Source organism: Dryas octopetala, chromosome 6, assembly GCF_963921425.1.
Source record: "Dryas octopetala chromosome 6, drDryOcto1.1, whole genome shotgun sequence".
NCBI classification, from domain to species: domain Eukaryota; kingdom Viridiplantae; phylum Streptophyta; class Magnoliopsida; order Rosales; family Rosaceae; genus Dryas; species Dryas octopetala.
The window spans coordinates 11,074,882-11,095,778 of record NC_141371.1 but is presented as its reverse complement, the minus strand read 5'-3'; the positions used below and the strand labels follow the sequence as shown (position 1 = coordinate 11,095,778).

Genomic DNA, 20,897 nt, shown 5'->3' with positions numbered 1-20,897 from the left:
TTAATTTATATTGGTATATAATAATTAGTATTATTATAATTAAACTGAAAAATGAACCGAAGATATACCGAAATAAACTGAAAATGAATCGAAGATATACCGAAGTAAATCGAAAATGAACCGAAAATATCTGATACCAAAATTACCGAAATCGAACCGAAAACTGAAATTTACCAAAAATTACCGAACTAAAAAATACCGAAACCGAAAAATACCGAAATCGAAAAATACCGAATTTTTTGGTTTTGGTTTGGTAAGTCTCAATACCGATCCGAACCGACCAATGGGCAGCCCTAATTTAAACCAATAAAAAAAGTTAATGAATTCATGATGGCACATTTTGAAAAACCATAAATATTAAATAAAAAAAAACAACATTTTAACCAGGGACGGTCTTGGGAGTGTGCACCCACATAAGGCTCAATAAAATAAGAGGTCTCTTATATATATATATATATATATATATATATATATATATATGAATGTTTAAGTTCAATAGTTTTTTGTTGTTGTTGAAAAGTTCTTTATATATTATTATTATTATTTTCTTTTTGTAAAAAAGCTCAATAGTTAAAAAGATAAGAAAAAAAACATATTTTATAGTGTAGATGCTTTTTGGGCTTTTGCATATATCTATTTAAGTTGGTTGATCATATTTTTTGAGTTAAGCTAATTTTATCGATCTGTTTTTGCATTTTGAGCTTGATCAAAGGTTTGAGAACGTACTTTGGCCAAAAACAAAAGGTTTGAGAACGTACAACTGCATGAGCTTGGTTTCCAGTAGGAGTCTTAGTGGAATGATTTTATAATTGTCTGTTTGTTGCCAACTACAATAGAGAGATTATGGCTAAAATAATTTAGGTTTGCAAAACTTGAACAATCCAGTTCTCTTTGCTCTTTGTTCATTGCTCTTTGCTTTTTGTCAAGTGTGCTCTTTAATTACTCATTGCAAGCATTGCAACGCTTTATGTCATAATTTTCATTGTTGATTTGTGATTATCTGACTATTTTACTCACAAACATGCACCATTATCTAATTAACCATTGTACTCACTAACACCATGTCTCTGACTAATAATTACACGAGCGTTCGGTGCTCAACTAGCTTAAAACTGGAATAGAAAAAAAGAAATTCAAAATATAATTTTTTTTTTATCATTGTAAATTAAGTCTCAAAGGTTTTTTTATTTTTTGTTTTTCAACATCATTTACCGACTAAAAATTAATTACATGATTGTTCAAATTAATGCTCAATTTAAAAGTAAAGTGAGAAAAAGTTGTATGAAAAACTCTAATTTAAACTAAAATAGATTCAAATACCACCTAAAATAAATTATAAATTTAAGATAAAATCTAATTATACTGGCATGGGATTAATTAATCCTCATCTGGTCCATATATATGCGTAAAAATTTCATTTTTATTATCGTTATACTGTTGACAATTAAGTGATTTAAGGACCAAACGTAAAAATCTGGTAATTTTATACTATGCAGATTTTAAAATGTTGTAATTATATGGGAAATTGGATAATATGTAACAACTAAATAAGCTTACGCATATTTTGTTTCTCCCATTAAATAATTGAATAAGGACCTGATGACGTGCATGGAAGACAATGTTGTGATTTTAAACTTATAAGGTACTTATAGTCATTTAAGGACCACAAACTAAAAGTGGCAAAAAAAAAAGGACCACAATTAAACTAATTAAAGTATGGGGTCCTCTAATATGCAACTTTCACCTCTTATGTATTATTATAAGGTAAATTGGCTAATATATAGATTTATGGTACATAAGCTTACGCATTATTTGTTTGAGACTAGAAATAATTGAGGGAAGTAGATGATGACAAGAGAAAGTGACCCCCAAAATTTAATTTATTTTTCCAATATGACATAGTACTCGATCAAATCTTGCTATTTTGGTGATGCACCAGACGATTGCAGCCTTGGTCCAGTGCTTTGATTGGAAAGTCAAGGATGGACAGAAGATTGATTTGAAACTAAGGTTAGGGTTTGCAGCAGAAATGGCAAAATCACTTGTGTTATACGCTAGCATACATCTCAATCCTTATTAAGTCACCATAACATTTCAGATAAAACGAAGTTTAGTTTGTATACAGGCGTATAAATGGGGGCAAAGCTAGCTAGCCTAGCTCGTTTGCTCATTACACTAGTCTTTGTGATCTTTGTGCAGTACATGTGGTGGGTTGACTAGGTTCTAAGTTTCTGAATTGGCATAGTAACTGTATTTTAATTTTTGTAGTTTATATTTTCTATTAAAATTGGAAAGAGATCCCATTAATTATGCGTAGTGACAAATAATGAAAACAATTGCAAGGATATATATTCTAGATGATTAGTTGATTTACTTGTTTTTCTTGATTTTTAATCTTAATTATGTATTATAAACCTAAGGGTATTTGAACCAAAAAAAAAAATTAATGAATTCATGATGGCATATTTTGAAAAACCATAAATATTAAAGGAAAAAAATAACATTTTAATCAGGGACGGTCTTGGGAGTGTGCACCCACATAAGGCTCAATAAAATAAGAGGTCTTCTATATATGCATATATGTTTAAGTTCAATAGTTTTTTTTTTGGTTGAAAAGTTCTTTATATATTATTATTATTATTATTTTTTTGTCAAAAAGCTCAATAGTTAAAAGATAAGAAAAAAAACATATTTTATAGTGTAGATGCTTTTTGGGCTTTTGCATATATCTATTTAAGTTGGTTAATCATATTTTTGGAGCTAAGCTAATTTTATCTGTTTTTGCATTTTAGCTTGATCAAAGGTTTGAGAACAACTGAGCTTGGTTTCCAGTAGGAGTCTTAGTGGAATGTTTTTATAATTGTCTGTTTGTTGCCAAGTAGTACAATGAGAGAGATTATGCCTAAAATAATTTAGGTTTGCAAAACTTGAACAATCCAGTTATACGTACGTTCTATTTTAAGTGTGCTAGCTAGCTCTTTGCTCGTTGCTCATTGCTCTTTGCTTTTTGTCAAGTGTGCTCTTTGCTCATTGCAAGCATTGCAACGCTTTATCTCATAATGTCCATTGTTGATTTGTGATTATCTGACTATTTTACTCACTAACACCATTATCTAATTAATTATTTTACTCACTAACACCATGTCTCTGACTAATAATTACATGAGCGTTTGAATGCTCAACTTAAAACTGAAGTAGAAAAAAAAGAAATTTAAAACATAATTTTTTTGATCATTGTAAAGTCTCAAAGGTTTTTTTATTTTTTGTTTTACCGACTAAAAATTAATTACGTGATTGTTCAAATGCTCAATTTAAAAGTAAAATGAGAAAATATTGTATGAAAAACTCTAATTTAAACTAAAATAGATGCAAATCCCTCCCACAAACCCAAATACCACCTAAAACAAATTATAAATTTACGATAAAATCTAATTATAATGGCATGGGATTAATTAATCCTTGCCCATCCCAGTCATCTGGTCCATATATATGCGTAATAATTTCATTTTTATAATCGTCATATTGTTGACAATTAAGTGATTTAAGGACCACACGTAAAAATCTGGTGATTTTATACTATGTAGATTTTAAAATGTTGTAATTATATGGGAAATTGGATAATATGTAACAACTAAGCTTACGCATCTTTTGTTTCATGGGAGATTAAATAATTGAATACGGACCTGATGACGTGCATGGAAGACAATGTTGTGATTTTAAACTTATAAGGTACGTATAGTCATTTAAGGACCACAAACTAAAAGTGACCAAAAAAAAAGGACCACAATTAAACTAATTAAAGTATGGGGTACTCTAATATGCAACTTTCACCTCTTATGTATTATTATAAGGTAAATTGGCTAATATATAGATTTATGGTACATAAGCTTACGCATAATTTGTTTGAGACTAGAAATAATTGAGGGAAGTAGATGATGACAAGAGAAAGTGACCCCGAAAATTTAATTTATTTTTCCAATATGACATAGTTTTTTTTTTTTTGGTCAAATCCAATATGACATGGTTGGTCACATAATCTTTGTATTGACGAATAAATTAACATGATGCGAATCTAACAATTTCTTATTCACCTTGATCTCCTGACTTTCTAGCTACTACATAATTAGACGCAGGCCCTGTTATTCATTTCTTAAGACAGACTTCCAAACCTTAATTTTGGATGATAATGGAATTGTATCGTACCATTTTGAGTTGATATCTCTGTACTAGTTTTCTATGATATCATCTATTTTGTTAAATGCTATATACGAAAAACTTTAGAAGCGCTTTTATGAGGAAGTACCTATATAGCTAATTATAGGTGTTTTTGCAAAATAAACACTATATAGACACACTACATAGGATCTCCATATATATATATATAATTTCTAATGAAATTGCCTCTTAAATAGTCATATATTGTCAATAGTCCTACATTCAAGTACTAGCATGGCTAATTTGCACGAATACCTTGCTCTTCTCCTCATATTGCTAGTCTCTTACATCTTGTTCCGAACCATCTTCGCCAAAACTCGAATCAATCGTCGTCTGCCTCCAAGTCCACAAGCCCTACCGATCATCGGACACCTCCACCTCCTTGGCCGAATCCCTCACCAAGGACTTCACAAGCTTTCAAACCGCTATGGACCACTAATTCATCTCTTCTTCGGCTCCAAACTTTGTGTGGTAGTCTCCTCACCAGAAATGGCTCGAGAATGCCTCAAAACGCATGAAATATCTTTCTTGAACCGCCCAAAGATGGCCAACATAGACTACCTCACTTATGGCTCAGCCGACTTTGCCCTGGCACCTTATGGACCCTATTGGAAATTCATGAAGAAACTCTGTATCACTGAACTCCTTGGGGGTCGAATACTAGACCAGCACCTACAAATTAGGCATGAAGAGATCAAGCGATTTGTACAGTTCATGCTAAACAAAGCTCATAATGGGGAAGAGGTAGATGTTGGGGCACAGCTTGTACGGCTAACCAATAATATCATATCGTGGATGGCACTAAAACGGCGGTGTTCGGACAATGACGATGCAGCCCACGAGGTGAGGGAGGTGGTGGGAGAGATGTGTCAGCTTGCTGGGGGGATGAATTTTTCTGATTTGTTTTGGTTTTGTAAGAATTTGGACTTGCAAGGATATGGAAAAAGGCTTAAAGATGTGCGTGATCGATACGACAATATGATGGGAAAGATTCTGGAGGAGCATGAAGAGGCAAGGAGGTTGAGGAAGAAGGAAAGGGATGGTGATGATGAAAGGGGGAATTTACTTGATATTCTGCTTGATATTTTTGAAGATGAAGGCTCAGAGATCAAATTGACCAGAGAAAACATAAATGCCTTTATCATGGTAAACATTCTTAATTTACATGCATATATGCACATATAGATACACATAATCTATCATGGTAGTTCAAAATAATTTGTTCAAGGTTTAGGTCATTTTTCATTTTGGTCTTTATATTTTCAATTTTATCAGTTATATCAGTATATATAAATACACAATTGTGGCTAGATCGATTAGAATTTTGTCAAATTAGTTAATGGAATGCCCAGATGAAGTGCATGTGCGGGTCTACATTAGTCTTTTGTGCTAGCCTAAAGCACGACATATGCAGGTGCAAGGCACGCCACACAGGTATTTTACAAAGTAATTTCACGAAAATCTTGGATTCTTTTTTGAGTTGGAACATTTTAACTGACTATGTGGTACCTATAACAACTCTCTAATAAAGTTAAGACTCACTCATATGATTAATGAGAAATTATTGTGTATGGCTGTAATACAACGTGACATGTTGACATGATATTACCAATCCATTTAAATTATAACACGTGTACAATCATTAATATTTAAAACCCTAAACTCCAAATAATATCCTAAAAATTGTACATATATTATAATTTGAGTGAAATATATAGTAACACCACGTATAATTTTATTATTATTTTCTAATTGCAATAGTACTATTAATTTAATTACTATAGTGTTATAGTTGACAAAACCAAAACTCCGAAATTAAAGTGGAAGATAAACAAAACTATATATAAAAATCAAAATACTTTGACAAAGGAAAACTAAAATGTAACTTATGAATTTTGCAGAATATGTTTGGTGCTGGTACAGACACATCATCAACAACAATAGAATGGGGACTATCCGAGCTAATCAACCATCCATATGTGATGGAAAAAGCAAAGAAAGAAATTGATTCTGTAGTGGGAAAGAGCAGATTGGTAGGAGAATCTGATATTGCCAGCCTTCCCTACCTCCAGGCCATAGTAAAGGAAATACTGAGGCTTCACCCCGGTGGCCCATTAATTGTAAGGGAGAGTACTGAAGATTGCACCATCAATGGCTATGATATTCCAGCAAAGACAAGGCTCTTTGTGAATGTATGGGCCATTAATAGGGACCCAAAGCACTGGGACAACCCCCTTGAGTTCCAGCCAGAGAGGTTTGTTGCTGAGGAGGGTAGTGGTAAGAGCTCAATGGATGTGAGGGGGCAGCATTATGAGTTTCTGCCATTTGGGAGTGGAAGAAGAAGTTGCCCTGGAACTAGTTTGGCTCTTAGGGTTGTGCAGACAACACTGGCTGCTATAATTCAGTGCTTTGATTGGAAGGTTGGGGGTGGAGAGATTAATGGTACTGTGGACATGGAAGAGGCACCTGGGGTATCACTTCCAAGGGCTCATCCCTTGGTTTGTGTCCCTGTGGCCAGGCTTAGCCCATTTCCATCACTCTGAGTATCACATAATTTGGGCAAATTAAGCACTCTGAAATGTGTAAGATAGAATCGATCGACAATCCTACTTGATTTCTATGTATTACTTTCAATAATTACTACATATGATCGTAGTAACAAGTGTACGTATAAATAAATTAAAATGGAGTTGTTAATTACACCCATGGTCTCATCAAAATCCAAGCATTAATATTAATCTAGTGCCCAAAGTGAAAAAATTCTAATAATTTTAGATTGAAATGTCTCTCAGTAATCAAGCAGTAAATCATTGTTTACAACCCTGTATCTATAAACAAAGATTTAATGTACTTCTATAATTGAACTTTAAAAGACTTATAATTAACATGGTATGTAATTAATTTCCCTAACTAATTTATAAAGTTAAAAACAAAAAATTGTCTTTCCATTTTGCGTATGTGACGGGTATTGCAACTTTCAATTCGATGTCTCCAACGTAACTAAAGAAAACACTGAGGCTTCACCCCACTGGCCCGGCCCATTGATTGTGAGGGAGAGTACTGAAGATTGTCACACCATCAATGGCTATGATATTCCAGCAAAGACCAGGCTCTTTGTGAATGTTTGGGCCAGCAAAGATCCAACGCTTCAAGATTTACATCTGGCTACGTGAGACCGAAATTTTTTTGCCTTACACTCAACATTCATTTGATTAATTGTCCATCACTCAAAAATAATATAATAAAAAAGATTAATAATATATGAGAAATGGAGAGAAGATGATTATAAAGTTTATGGAGTTTTTGTCGTAGGAGGGTGGGTTAGTATAAAGGTCGGTGGGTTGAGTAGGATTATTCCTTTTTTTTTTTTTTACTTAATACTTAAAAGTCATTTTCCAAAGCATAAATTTATCAATATCATTTTCATTAAAAAGAGGGTCATGAGAAAATAAAACATGGGGTGTGAATATAAGCATTCTTCTAAAAATATTAGATTGAAAAGTCTCTTGGTAATCAACAAGTACACCAGTGTTTACAACCATGTAGATATCTATACACAAAGATTTAATGAACTTTGAAAGGCTTATAACAATAAGTCAGCTGGTATGTATATTAATTTCCCTAATCTACAAAGTAAAAAACAAAAACAAAACAAAAAATTGTCTTCCATTCTGTGTATATCGATCGCGGACTTGTAATGTATTGCGACTTTCAGTTTGATGTCTCTGTAACCAAAGCGAATGAGTGAGTGTGTACAAACTCCACAATTTTGTGATGCTTGGTGGATAGAACGGCATACATTCTTCAAACACGGTGCCTAGAAGCAAAATTTGATATTTCCAATATTAGATAAATATATATTCATAAACATTCAAGATCGATACTTTTGGATCTATACTACCAAAGCTTACCTATGATATTGTGTATCATTGAGCTAGATTCTCAGCTGGTTACCAGTAGAATCTTTGCCGAGATCCAAGTGTGTGTGCAAAACGTACACATGGATCTGGCCACTCCTCTCCTGACATTTTTATTGATACAAGCAGTAAAGGCTGCAACAGAAAATAAAGCCAGAAATTAAACAAACAGACTCAGTACACGTTAATATATATTAAACGAGCCAATAGAATCATATAATTTGTGAATATATAATTAAGCTTGTTAATCTAGACAAAAAAAATTATTGGAAAGCATACAACAGTAGGGAAAAAGAGAAGAGAAATAGAATATACGTACATTGCAGATCTAAGTGTGTATGCAAGCCATGACATGTGTTGATGTTCTGGTAAATCATTGATCCGATAAGATATGAAATTTTTTTGAGACAACCACCTAATTTAATACTCAAACTAATCGAAAATATAATGATGGAGATGTTTTCCTCCATTATTCGAGAATCTAAAGAAGGGTAACCCTATTACAACAGAAAGGAGATCAAAAAACCCTAGAAAAAGAAGATCTACTATAGAATTTTACTAGTGTTTCTATGAAGGACGACTAGATCTATAGTCATGGGTACCTATTTATAACATTTTAATGAGGGCCCTTGTGTAGGCATGCCAGATTGGTATTGTCCATATTCACCGCGGACAAATGTTACCTAACTATTTCCATATATAATTGAGTTTAAATGGAAAGTTACAACTACACAATGTATATATGAAAATTTTATATTGAAACTTATAGAGAAAAACAATTAATTTTTTACCATAATTATGATTTTCTTTTAAGAAAAAAATCATTTAGGATATAAGATTTTTTTTTAGAAAATTAGGATTAAATACCAAATATCAATAGTTTTTTAATAAAGCAGCAAGACACTAATTTTTTTTAGTTTAGGTACTAACATAGAGTAAAACATTTTGGATTAGGTCACAAATCAGTTTGTTATACAGTTATGACTGTCGAACAGTTACAATTGTAATTGTCGAAGACTAAAATTTATAAAAAATCAAAATTTTTAAGGGTTTCATACTTTTGATTTAGGTTTGGGGGATGAAGTCCTATAACCCAAAGACTAAATATTAAAGTTTAAGCCTTTCAAATATTGAAAAAACAATAAATCAATAAAAAAAGTTATGACTGTTAGACAATCACAGTTCGATATAACCATGTTTTTTAAAGTTGGTACCTAAACTGAAATTTAGTACCTAAAGTGAAATAACATAAATGTTTTAGTAGTTGAAATGAAAAAACATTATAATTTGGTACCTAAAGTCAATGGACCTATTTTTTTTCTTAATTCTTCTTTATTTGAAGGCATGGGATCAAACATATATGGGTGCAGGGGCAAAATCAGTAATTGTAGTTTCATCGATAATTGTTGGTCGTTAGTCGTTAACTCCTCCATCATAATTTATTATAGTACTCTTGTCCGGCCACATGTACTCCTCGTTTAAAAAACTTGCTCGTTATTATTTTGATCCCAATTAAAATTGTTAGTTATTAGATTGTTAATATGTATAAAAATGTCTAGTTTCTCCATGCTTCGTTAATGTCGTGCCAACTTAACTTATAAGGGAATAATATTTGTTACACTGCACCGAATTGGATTGGAAAAGAATATTTTCTATGGAGTGTGCTGGATTTAAATGGACTAAATATAGTAACGTCCTATATATGTTTGAAATAGTGCCGACTAAAAGGTCGAATAGTCTTATATAACACTATCCTATGTTTGGTGCAGTACTGGACTAGACTATTAAATGTTTTAAAATTAAAATTTATTTGCAATACTAACTATTTCTGCAGTAGTCTAAAAGTTAAAACTACGAAATTTTTTTTTTATGGAATGGGTCTTGTCTAAAGTATTTATCTCTCTCATATTACGTGACAATACGTAAAATATAGAGGCCAACTGCATATCTACATGCAAGACCAAAATAGCTCTAGACGTGGACGCCATGCACGTTGACATTATGTGAAATAATTAATTTGGCAGAATCCTTATTTGGCCTTAATTAATATTTCAAAGGCGTTATAATTGAAAAAATTGAAATTATGAAATTAAAGTGAAAATGACTGAAACTAGAAAAACCAAAATTATAATTTGACCAAAGGAAAACTAACTTGTAATTTAGCATTTTTAATGAAATCTTGGGAAGGTACGTAAGGAATCTAGATATCCATTGGTAATAGGGAGTAGCTCAAAACCCTAGCTTTTCAATGTGGGATCAATCTTTCTCTCAACACGCTACTATACGTGACACGTGTGCCATCACTCAAGCCTAACATGTGGACGATTCATATTTTGGTGACGTGATAGTACGTGTGGCTGTTGAGTCCAACACGTAGATAGTTTGCTCTGATACTATAAAGGAATCTAAGCATCTATCCCAAAACTAATTGATAATAGGAGGAGTAGCCTAAGAGCCTTATGAACTACTATGCAAGGTCTTACATTTTCAATGTGGGATCTTTCTCTCAACACATAATCTTTCATTACTGTGATTGTAGTAAGAGGTGGTTAATTTTACTTGGATCAAGAGCTTTTGTCAATCTGTCTATGTTCATTAAGGGTAATTTTGTTGTTTGCTTCTCATTTGTGAAACTGCTAAGATTTTTTCATCATTGTATTTTCTTTTCGTTTTAATAACAGAGAGAATTATAGTAATGGTCTTCGAACTTTAACTCGAGTATCATTTTGGTCAATTCCATATATATAGTATCACTTTGGTCAATTCCATATTATAGTAATGGTCTTCAAACTTTAACTCGAGTATCACTTTGGTCATTTTTTGAATTATATATATATATAGTGTACACAAACTTTCACTTGTGTATCACTTTAGTCTATTCTATCAATATTTTTTCATCAATGTTAATTACGTATATCACGTTGGGGGAAGAAATTAAGAGGAGGTGTGTTACTATTTTTACTTTTCAAAAGGGAGTCACATGACTAAAAATGATGAAAAAAATGGATGGATCAAATTGACAAAATGGACTTAAGTAATACACGGGTGAAAGTTCGCAGACTATAGAATTCAAATTACAAGTTCGTAGACCAAAGTCATACTAAAGGTAAAATTTGAGGACTATTGTTATAATTTGAATAAAATGTAGAGTCAGGGCTTTCTTTACAAAATAGAAAACTTGTAACTAAATTTGTAGAATTCGTTTGGTGTTGCCACTGACACATCATCAGTAACAAGCAACGAATAAAATTTCGAGTTTCGAGGAAATTTCGATGGAAATTTCGACGGAAATTTCGAAGATTTTTATATTTCGACAGAAATTAGACGGAAACGACGGAAATTGCTATTAAAATACGGAAATTTTGAATGAAGCTTTACCATATGTTTATTTAACATATTATCTACTACATTGATAAAAAACATTGAAGAAACCAAATTATATAGTAGGTTTCATGTAATATAAGATAAATATAATGTGCGCTGCAGGCAAATACTGTTAAAAAAATAATTCACTAATTAATAATTATATAAATTTGATTGAACAAACACCTCAGAGGTTGTGTAATTTTTTTCCAGTTTTTTATAAATGAAAAGAACTTTTCAGAGCTTTGGATTATTGTTGTTGTGCTTGTTTGAAGTTGTTCAATTATTACTTTCTTTGGGAATTTTAAGGACGAAATTCTTATAAGAGGGATAGATTGTGAGACCCCGTATTTTTTCAAGTTTTATTTTAAAAATTTATTTGAGAAATAAAATATTTTGAGTTAATTTTATAATTTTTGTTTTAAATTAGTTTGACTCGTTTTTTGACTTTTCGAACTATTGGACTTTTGACTTCGATTTGTGGCTAGTTGGAAAGGTCTCGAACAGACAAACACATAAGTGCAAATTGTGCATCAATTGAAGCTATAATTTAAGAGATATGAGCATTTGAAACGAGGGATATTTTTGTAAATTTATAAACATGAGTTTTAAAAACTCAAAATTAAATTTTTTATGTTAATTTCTCTCTCCTCATTACATCATTCACGCAATCCACTCTACTAGTCTACTCTCATTCTCTTTCCTCATTTCATCATTCACGCAACCCACTACTATAATTATATCTCTTCTCTCTCCTCCCTATTTTCTCTTTCTTTTCTTCTCTTTTCTCTTTCTTTTTTCTGTTCTTCTTCTTTCTTTCATATCTGATATCCTCCATCAGTAAGTGCAGTTCGTGCTCCATCCCCATCCCTTTCTCTCTCTCTCTCTCTCTCTCTCTCTCTCTCTCTCTCTCTCTCTCTCTCTCTCTCTCTCGGCATCTCCATCCCCTCACCGGCGCCGGCCACTAGCCCACTCTCATCTCTTTCTCCCTCCTCTCTTTCTCCCTGCTCTCGCCCTCTGTCGCCGCCCCCCGCCACCGAAACCCACCAAAACCCAGCCCCTCCTCTCTTCCTCCACAGCTTCAGCTCCTCCCAAAACCCAACCTCCCCAAAACCCAGCTTCCCAAAACCCAGAAATCCACCCAGTCGAAAATTTCAGCAAAATTTCGATAATTTCGGCGAAATTCTCGAAATTTCGGCGAAATCATCGAAATTGAAACGAAATTTTGTTGGTTTAGGGTTAAAATTTCCATACCTCAAAAAATCGAAAAATATCGCCGAAATTTTCGAAATTTAAATCCTTGGTAACAAGAGAACAGGCAGTATTAGAGCTAATTAACTGCCCAGATGGAAAAAGCAAGGAAAAAAATTGAAATTATGTGGTACGTACAGCAAGCCAATAGCTATGTCATATGTAATAAAGCAACTCAAGTTTCTGCACATAAAGATGCAATGTGGTACAACAACATTCAAATACAAGGTTTAAACTTCTCTTTACAGAGTAGTACAACAACGTTCTTAATTATGACGAACATAAATTAAACTGTAACTTTGTAAACAAGATTAACCCATATAAGTGAATTTTAATTTAATCTTAATTTTTGGGTTGTACCCTTCTCTGTTCTCATTCGTCTGAGACTCAACAGGCTTGGCTTATGGAAATTAACCAATAAGTTCCTTCTCGAGCTATACACATTTGACATACTTAATCGTCTCCCTTTTCATATCATACAAAAGATTTCCGCTCGCTTAAGCAACTGGAGTTCATCAGAGTCAACAAAGAAGTACAAGAGTAATTTGATCCTTCAAAAGTGGGTCGTCCTTCAAAAATTTCAACGGATGGAACGGTCACGACCTTTTCTACTCCATGCGTGCTCCTTGTAGTCCTCTAACACCAAGACATTAAGGGCACCCTCTACTATATCAGCGACATGCTGGAGACTGATTCCGACTGCAACGAATAATAAAAAAAATTAGAAAATTATTAGAAAGCATACGACAAAATTATTAGAAAGCATACGACAGTAGGGAAAAAGAGAAGTGAAAGAGAATATACGTACATTGCAGATCCATATGTGTAAGCAACTCATGGAATGTGTTGATGTTCTGGTAAATCATTGATCCAATAAGATATGAAATTTTTTTGAAACAACCACCTAGTTTAATTCTCTTTCTATTCGAAAATCTAAGGATGGAGGTGTTTTCCTCCATTATTAACTTTTATTATCCCCAAGAAAAAGTAGGGACCTAGAAAAGAAGGGTGACCTTATTACGGGAGAAAGGAGATCAAAAAACCCTAAAAAAAGAAGACCTAGCTGCTATAGAATTTTACTAGTGTTTCGATGAAGGACGACTAGGACTATAGTCTTGGATCCTTATTTATAACATTTTAATGAGGGCCCTTGTGTAGGCATGCCAGATTGGCATTGTCCATATTCACCGAGAACAAATGTTACCTAACTATTTCCATATATAATTGAGTTTAAATGAAAAGTTACAACCACACAATGTATATATGAAAATTTTATATCGAAACTTATAGAGAAAAACAATTAATTTTTTACTATAATTATGATTTTCTTTTAAGAAAAAAATCATTTAGGATATAATATTTTTTCTTAATTTTTTTTTATTTCAAGGCATGGAATTGAATATGGGTGAAGGGCACTCTCCCAACTGAGCTATTCCAACAACTACAAAAGTAATTGTAGTTTCATCAATAATCGTTGGTCGTTACTCCTCCATTATGATTTATTATAGTACTCTTGCCCACATGCACTCTTCGTTTATAAAACTGTTGTTATAATTTTAATCAGAAAATTGTTGGTTATATATAAGATTTTAGATTGTTAATAAGTATAATAATGTCTAGTTTCTCAATGCCTCGTTAATTTAGTGTCAACTCAACTTATAAAGGAATAAGGTCTATTTGTTACACCGGATTGGATTGGAAAAGAATATATTTTTTAGACTATGCTGGATTTAAAAGGACTAGGAAGGGGTGTTTCCAACTTAGAGTTTAATGGATTTTAAAAGTCCAACGAAATCTAGATGTTCTCAATTAGAATCTTAATGGATTCTATAGAAATCTAGGTATCTCAAGCTCGGATTTTAATGGATTCTTTAGAAATTCATGTATTCTAAAAAACTATTGGATTTCATTAAGTGGTGGATTTTAATGGATTTGGATAGATTTTTTACACATAACAGATTTCATGAGAATTCCAGCTATTTTCCTTGGATTTTGATGGATTCTATGAATTTTAAAATCCACTAAAATCTGAGTTGGGGACACCCCATAAATCTAGTGATGTCCTATATTTGATATTGTGTTGACTAAGAGGTTGGATAGTCTTATGACGTTTGGTGCACCGCTGGACGTACTGACTATTAAATAATTTTAAATTTACGTTTGGTGTAGTGCTGATTAACTTTTTTGATAATAACAAGGGTGCTAACTCAGTATTATATTAAAATGGTTGATTGACATAGAAGGTACATATTAAGCATTCCTAAATCTTAAACAAATAATTACTTGATTCTTTTCAAAAAAAAAAAAAACACAAATAATTACTTGATGAAATGATCGAGCACATGACGTAGGTGGGAGGATATACATTTCAGTATGTCGCGGTAGTACTCTAAAAATTAAACTACCTCATATTACGTGACAAATAATAAACATGATATCAAAGATAGATACGTAAAACATATAAGCCAACTACATATTTACATGCATGATGCAGTACAATCAGCCAAAGGTTTACAAACGTGAACCTAGAAGAACAAGAAGCCTGGAATCCACCAGGAAATTGAGAGAAAACCTCAACAATTAGTTTGATAAAAATAATAATAGAATAATCCGCTAGTAATTGTAAAAATTGCTTAAGTACGCTTAACGAAACCCTAGGGCGCAAACAACCATATAATTAAGGCCCACGGACAATTACAAACCCAAATAAAATATAAACGAAAATAAATAAAATGTCTAAAAGTTTAGAATGCAGTTTTGAGGCCCTAAACGATCTCGGATGGCCGAAAAAGCCCATACATCATGGCATAGCTATGAGTTTGATTCGTCTCGCGATTCCCTTCGAAACGATATGCATTGGTACCACTTTCAGAGCCAAACCCTCTGACTAGTAGAAATAATTTCCCCAATTTCTTGGGTTTGCGACGATCAAGCTGTTGCATAAACTTCTCCGCCATCCGTTCTGCTCAATGCAGGACCAAAATAGCTAAAGACGTACGTGGACGCCATGCATGCACGTTGACATTACGTGAAATAATTTGGCAGAAATCCTTATTTGGCCTTAATTAATTGTAGCATGGTTATAATTGAGAAAATTGACGCTACAAAATAAAAGTAAAAAATGATCGAAACTAGAAAAATCAAAATTGTAATTTGACATTTTGACCAAAGGAAAACTAACTTGTAATTCATCATTTTCAATGAATGCTTGCAAGTGAATGTATGAGGGTGCTCCCATTTGTATAGTTGTAATAAATGAAAAACTCTCATCCAATTATCACTTTTCATCCAATATTTATTTAAATATTAAAAAAAGTTACTACTTGTTTTCATGCATGTTCACGTCCATAGGACAATGTTAGAGTGCCTTAATTTTGTGTCCTCGATCTCTCTCACTCACTCTCTTTGTAGCAGTCATTGAAGTAAAATGATCGAAGGTCCGAATTAAGATCTCACTACCATCCCCTTTGGCTCTGACAATTGTTGTAGAAATAGACATCTAGTTAGAGAATGCTAAAATAATAATACAAATATATATAACCAACAATATTGTAAATGAACTATACACGCGTAGTGAGATTGATTAATAATAATTAACGGTATAACGACAAACTGGTTTGTTGAAATAATATTATCAACAGTTTTGTAACCTAATAGTGTGCGCGCGCCAACAACAGTGTTCGGTAACAATCTACAGTTTTTTGAAAATTTAACAAAATATTGATAAATCTAGACGTTATTATATTGCTTGATTTAAAAAAATAATAATACATATGTATAGCTAAGGCAATAACTTAACTATTTTTCTAAATAAATATTCATATGATCGATTTCATACATTTTGGATTTCTTACCATTTAAATTCAACTCTACATGGAAACTAGTAGGTAAAATCTGTCTGCTGCTATGGTACGGGCAATAATGCTAGTATGCTGTGCCAATTACACAATGGCATTCATCACAAATGTTATAAATAGGGACCTAGGGCGACAACCCTTGTCATCCTTCATAGAAATCCTTTCATGATCTTAAAGTAGATCATTCTTTTACTATGGTTTTTTCTCCTTTCTCCTGTGATAGGGATCATTGTGCAAATTAATTATCTTTTTTTATTTCTAGGGCTCTCTCTTCTCCCCAATTTTATATTACAAGGGTGTAATTAAAGAATACGTACTGTGTTAGAAAATAATGGAGGAAAACACCTCAATCATCAGTTTTTCAAATAGAAAGAGAGTGAAAGAACAATTGTTGGCTCAAAACTTATCGAAATTTTATCGGATCAATGATTTACCAGAATAATGTATGTTCTTACTCAACTCTCTTTAACATACTGCTATGTGGTTTCTAGTTTTGTTTTGTTTTCTTTTTCTTAATATTGACATATTTATGCTTCACAAATTATGATTGTTTTTGTTGATTTAATTTTAACGTATTCAGAGTTGCTGAAGAAAAGAAAAACTCATTACTTGTGATATAATTATTTAATCCTTTTGTTTGGTCCCTGAGAAAGCAGAGGGAATTTCATGTTTTTTCTTGACTGTTTGCTTTCTGGCTTTACTTTTAACTGTGGCCTGTTATAAAACAAATTGGGTTCCATAGATAAACATTGCCATTTCCATATAAAGATAAACAAAACATGGGATGCCATTTTGTTCAATCTTTGGGAAAGGAAGGAGGTGGAGGCCTCTGAAATTGGCGAGCCATCATTCCATTTTTCACCTTGGCTTGAACCACCAGTACCCCTTAATATTCTTTGAATTTAAGTTTCTTAATTACAAAACCTTTCACCTTCTCAGCCACTTACTCTCTCTCATCTCCATGCATCAGGAAGCATCCAGCTGGTGCAGCGCTGAAGCCCTTGGCGGGGAAGGGGTTCAAAGTCGACAACAGTACTACCCAGCTCTACTGATGGGCAGGTGAGGTGGACTACTCTAATTCACAATGGTGTCATTTTTCCACCTCCGTACAAACCTCATGGGGTAAAGATGCTTGTGATTTCTCCCCTTGGTATCAGAATGAAAAGGAGAAGAAGATCAAGATCTCGAAGGAAGAGACATTGTGAACAAGAAAAGATGTAGCCCGATTCGACGAGGGGTAATTACCAGATTCGATATATATAGGATGTGGCCTAGATAGCCCTATTGATGAATTAAAATGACTAGTATGGCCCAAACTCGTGGGGTAGACAGTAATTTCTTTTGGTTTGATCGACAGCACCAGCAAGCTAAGCCAACACATAGCTTTGACAATGTATATGTGAGAATGTGAAGTGTTGTTCTATATTGAAAAATTATAAGGTTTTTAGGCTATTCCTTCTATTGTCAATCGGCTTTTAGATGAATGCCTAAATTAACCATAGATCAAGAGATTGAACATTCTCTCCATAAAGCAACTCAAGTTTTTGTACATAAAACATCGACATTCTTAAGATGAACAGAATTTAAACTACTGTAACTTTGTAAACAAGATCAACCCATGTAAGTGAAATTATAATTGCTCTAATCTTCATTTCTGGCTTGTACCGTTCTCTAATCTTCATTTCTGGGTTGAGTAGTACTATCACTACAAGAAAACTGGACATACACCACACCTCACCAGCAGTGGCATATGCTTACAAATACCACTGTCCCTCTGTGGTATTTGAGTATACACCACAGCTATTGTCACAGGAAGGGTATCAGTGGCCGTTGCGGGTGTATCGAAAAGTCTACTGCCACTGGATAGGCTTCTGTGGTTTTTGTTTATGCATGTTTGTCTTGTCAGCAACTTAAAATGCCACACCCTTGCCCTGTGGTATATTTCTCTTTATTGTTTTTTAATTATAATTACAAATTTCCAAATTTCACATAATACCCAAAATTGCTGATAGGCAACACACCCATGGCTGTGGTCATGCAAATTCCAGGGACTAATCCAATTTCTATCTCTGTCCATCTTCACTTCATCTACACCAAAATTATCTTTTCCAAGTTCCACTATCTGCTGGTTTCCAAACAATGTGGGACTGAGGGGATCTGATGAGATGTCATCTGCAGAAACTACGTACAGAGTTTCAATTGCAAAACCCAATTGCTTAAACCCAATCATTACTGTAAGCTAGTAAAGCTACCATCAATAATAAAAGAAAAATGAAAATCAAACTAGAAATTGCTTGTATTCTTACACTGACTCTGTCGACGTCTCTTGATTTTGACCGTATTTAACTTCTGCGGCGATTTGGGGCAAGGGATATTCTCCTGTTCAATGTAGAAACAAAGAGATTAAAATAATACTGATTAAAAAACATAGCTCAAATTACAACAAGTGTAAAATCCAACCCATAGTACCTTGGTGCAATCCAGACCGTTCAATAAATGTTGATTATCCGGAGTGATATAATCAGGAGTGCTGCAATAACCACATCAAAAAAAAAAAAATCCAATTTTTCACCGATCTTTAGAATTTAAATACTAAAAAATTAACAGAACTTATAATCTAAATTAAGTATCCGGAAGATTTTACCAGAAGAATTCTTGACTGAGAATGAAATCTCTGTCATCGAAATTGGGGTCGAGGTCGGTACATAGAGACGATGACGAGGGAAGGTCGGCGTCGGCGGCTCCGAAGTCTAGAAGTTTCTGGAAGCGAGAGGGGTTGGACGATGAGGTGGCAAAGGATGATTGGTGGGTTTCCCCTAGCTGAAGCCTCGCTAGCGCTCCCTTCATTTCCCTCCTATACTTCGTCTTCGTCTTCTTCTTCTTGTTGCTTCAGCTTTTCCCCAAATCCACTCTCTCTCTCTCTCTCTCTCTCTCTCTGCGTTCTTGAATTTTTTGAGATATATGAGGCAGAATTCAAAAGCTCAAAAGCATAATGTGTTTCAAATCGCGCGGGATTGCCGAGGATGGAATAGATTGGGTGGACCAGGGTGCACAGTATGCTCCTGTGATATCTCATCTTAGCCGTACAATAGGAGAGCCAGTGAGCCAACGATGATGGATCAGCGATTTATTTGATGATTTTTGAGAGACGCTATGTCGTATTGGCTTGGTGGGAACGATGGGGCTTATATGTGGTGGGTCGCGTACCATGTAAGCTATTCTCAATATTCAGCAACTTGCGAACATTGAAGCTCCTAATGAGCAAAATAAAAAAATAATACAATAGTGGGCCTTAATACACTGGCATTATAACAATGGCTAAATAAAATAATAAAAAATAAGAATACTCAAGTGTATTGTCAAGTCAAACGATTATTTAAGTTTCATATGTTACAAGCACTGTGGCAAAAGTGTTGGCCATATTCCCAATGCTCCACAGGCTGAGTAATTAACCATGGGATCTGTGGTTAATACTTTAAACCCCATAGATAAACTGTGGGTTATAAAATAATAACCTATGAATCATCTTTGCTGTGGGTTATGACCTACTAATTACCACAGAGCTGTGGGTTATGACCTATTAATTACCACAGAGTTTATGCAGTGGGAAAATCACCTATGGTCTATGTCCACTTTTCTTGTAGTGTATGTTGTATGTAATAGGAGTCCGAGTAGAAGTGAAACCAAAGCATCAATGCAAGCACGATCTTTTCTTTACTCCATTTGTGCTCCTTGCAGTCCTTCCCCATCTTCTGCTGAAGGGTACATGATCGAGCAGAAGAACAATTAACGTTGTAAAAATAAAACCAACCATACAGAATATATCCTAATTTTTGAAAGCGCGCACTCAAATCGGAATTAAGAAAAGAGTTCGAAAAAAACACACAACAATAAAGAAAGAGCATATTCATTGAGTGAGGGGCACAATGTTTTGTTCTGATACATCATTGATCCGATGAGATCTAATTGGTTTTCGAACCAATTGGTCTTTGGTTCTCTTTCTATTTCAAAACCTAAGGATATAGAGGTGCATGTTTTGCTCCATAATTTGCAAGATCACTCTATTATAGGGTTTCTATGGAGGACCTACAAGGATTGTAGTCTTGCGTCCCTATTTATAACGTTGTGATGAGCAACCCTGAGTTGGCATACCATATTTCCATTGTCCATATATATCCTATTGACCAACGAATTTTACCTTATAATTTCCATATAAAGTTGAAGTTTATATGGTGAGTAGGTATATAATCCATGAAACTCATTTAGAAAAATAATTAAGTACGTAATTGCTATA

At 33.6% G+C, this 20,897-nt stretch overlaps 2 protein-coding genes across 2 annotated transcripts; one reads left to right on the top strand and one right to left on the bottom strand.

The window, feature by feature from the left end:
• Positions 1-4,449: 4,449 nt before the first annotated feature.
• LOC147282344 (3,9-dihydroxypterocarpan 6A-monooxygenase-like) lies at positions 4,450-6,769 on the top strand. Its single transcript, XM_086248581.1, has 2 exons — positions 4,450-5,361; positions 6,117-6,769. Exons 1-2 carry the CDS (start codon positions 4,450-4,452, stop codon positions 6,756-6,758), a joined length of 1,554 nt encoding a protein of 517 aa, XP_086104707.1. The 3' UTR covers positions 6,759-6,769.
• A 6,557-nt stretch (positions 6,770-13,326) lies between these two features.
• Positions 13,327-19,450, bottom strand: LOC147282343 (wee1-like protein kinase). Its single transcript, XM_086248198.1, has 4 exons — positions 19,248-19,450; positions 19,073-19,133; positions 18,910-18,982; positions 13,327-13,445 (listed from the first exon to the last, which is right to left on the bottom strand). Exons 1-4 carry the CDS (start codon positions 19,448-19,450, stop codon positions 13,327-13,329), a joined length of 456 nt encoding a protein of 151 aa, XP_086104324.1.
• Positions 19,451-20,897: the final 1,447 nt, after the last annotated feature.

Excerpts from the sequence above, each read along its gene's own strand:
- LOC147282344 (XM_086248581.1), top strand. The coding sequence starts at position 4,450 with ATGGCTAATTTGCACGAATACCTTGCTCTTCTCCTCATATTGCTAGTC. Across the intron at positions 5,362-6,116 it reads ACATAAATGCCTTTATCATG|AATATGTTTGGTGCTGGTAC; the intron begins GTAAACATTCTT and ends TGAATTTTGCAG.
- LOC147282343 (XM_086248198.1), bottom strand. The coding sequence starts at position 19,450 with ATGAAGGGAGCGCTAGCGAGGCTTCAGCTAGGGGAAACCCACCAATCA. Across the intron at positions 19,134-19,247 it reads CTCAGTCAAGAATTCTTCTG|CACTCCTGATTATATCACTC; the intron begins GTAAAATCTTCC and ends TGGTTATTGCAG. Across the intron at positions 18,983-19,072 it reads ACGGTCTGGATTGCACCAAG|GAGAATATCCCTTGCCCCAA; the intron begins GTACTATGGGTT and ends TACATTGAACAG.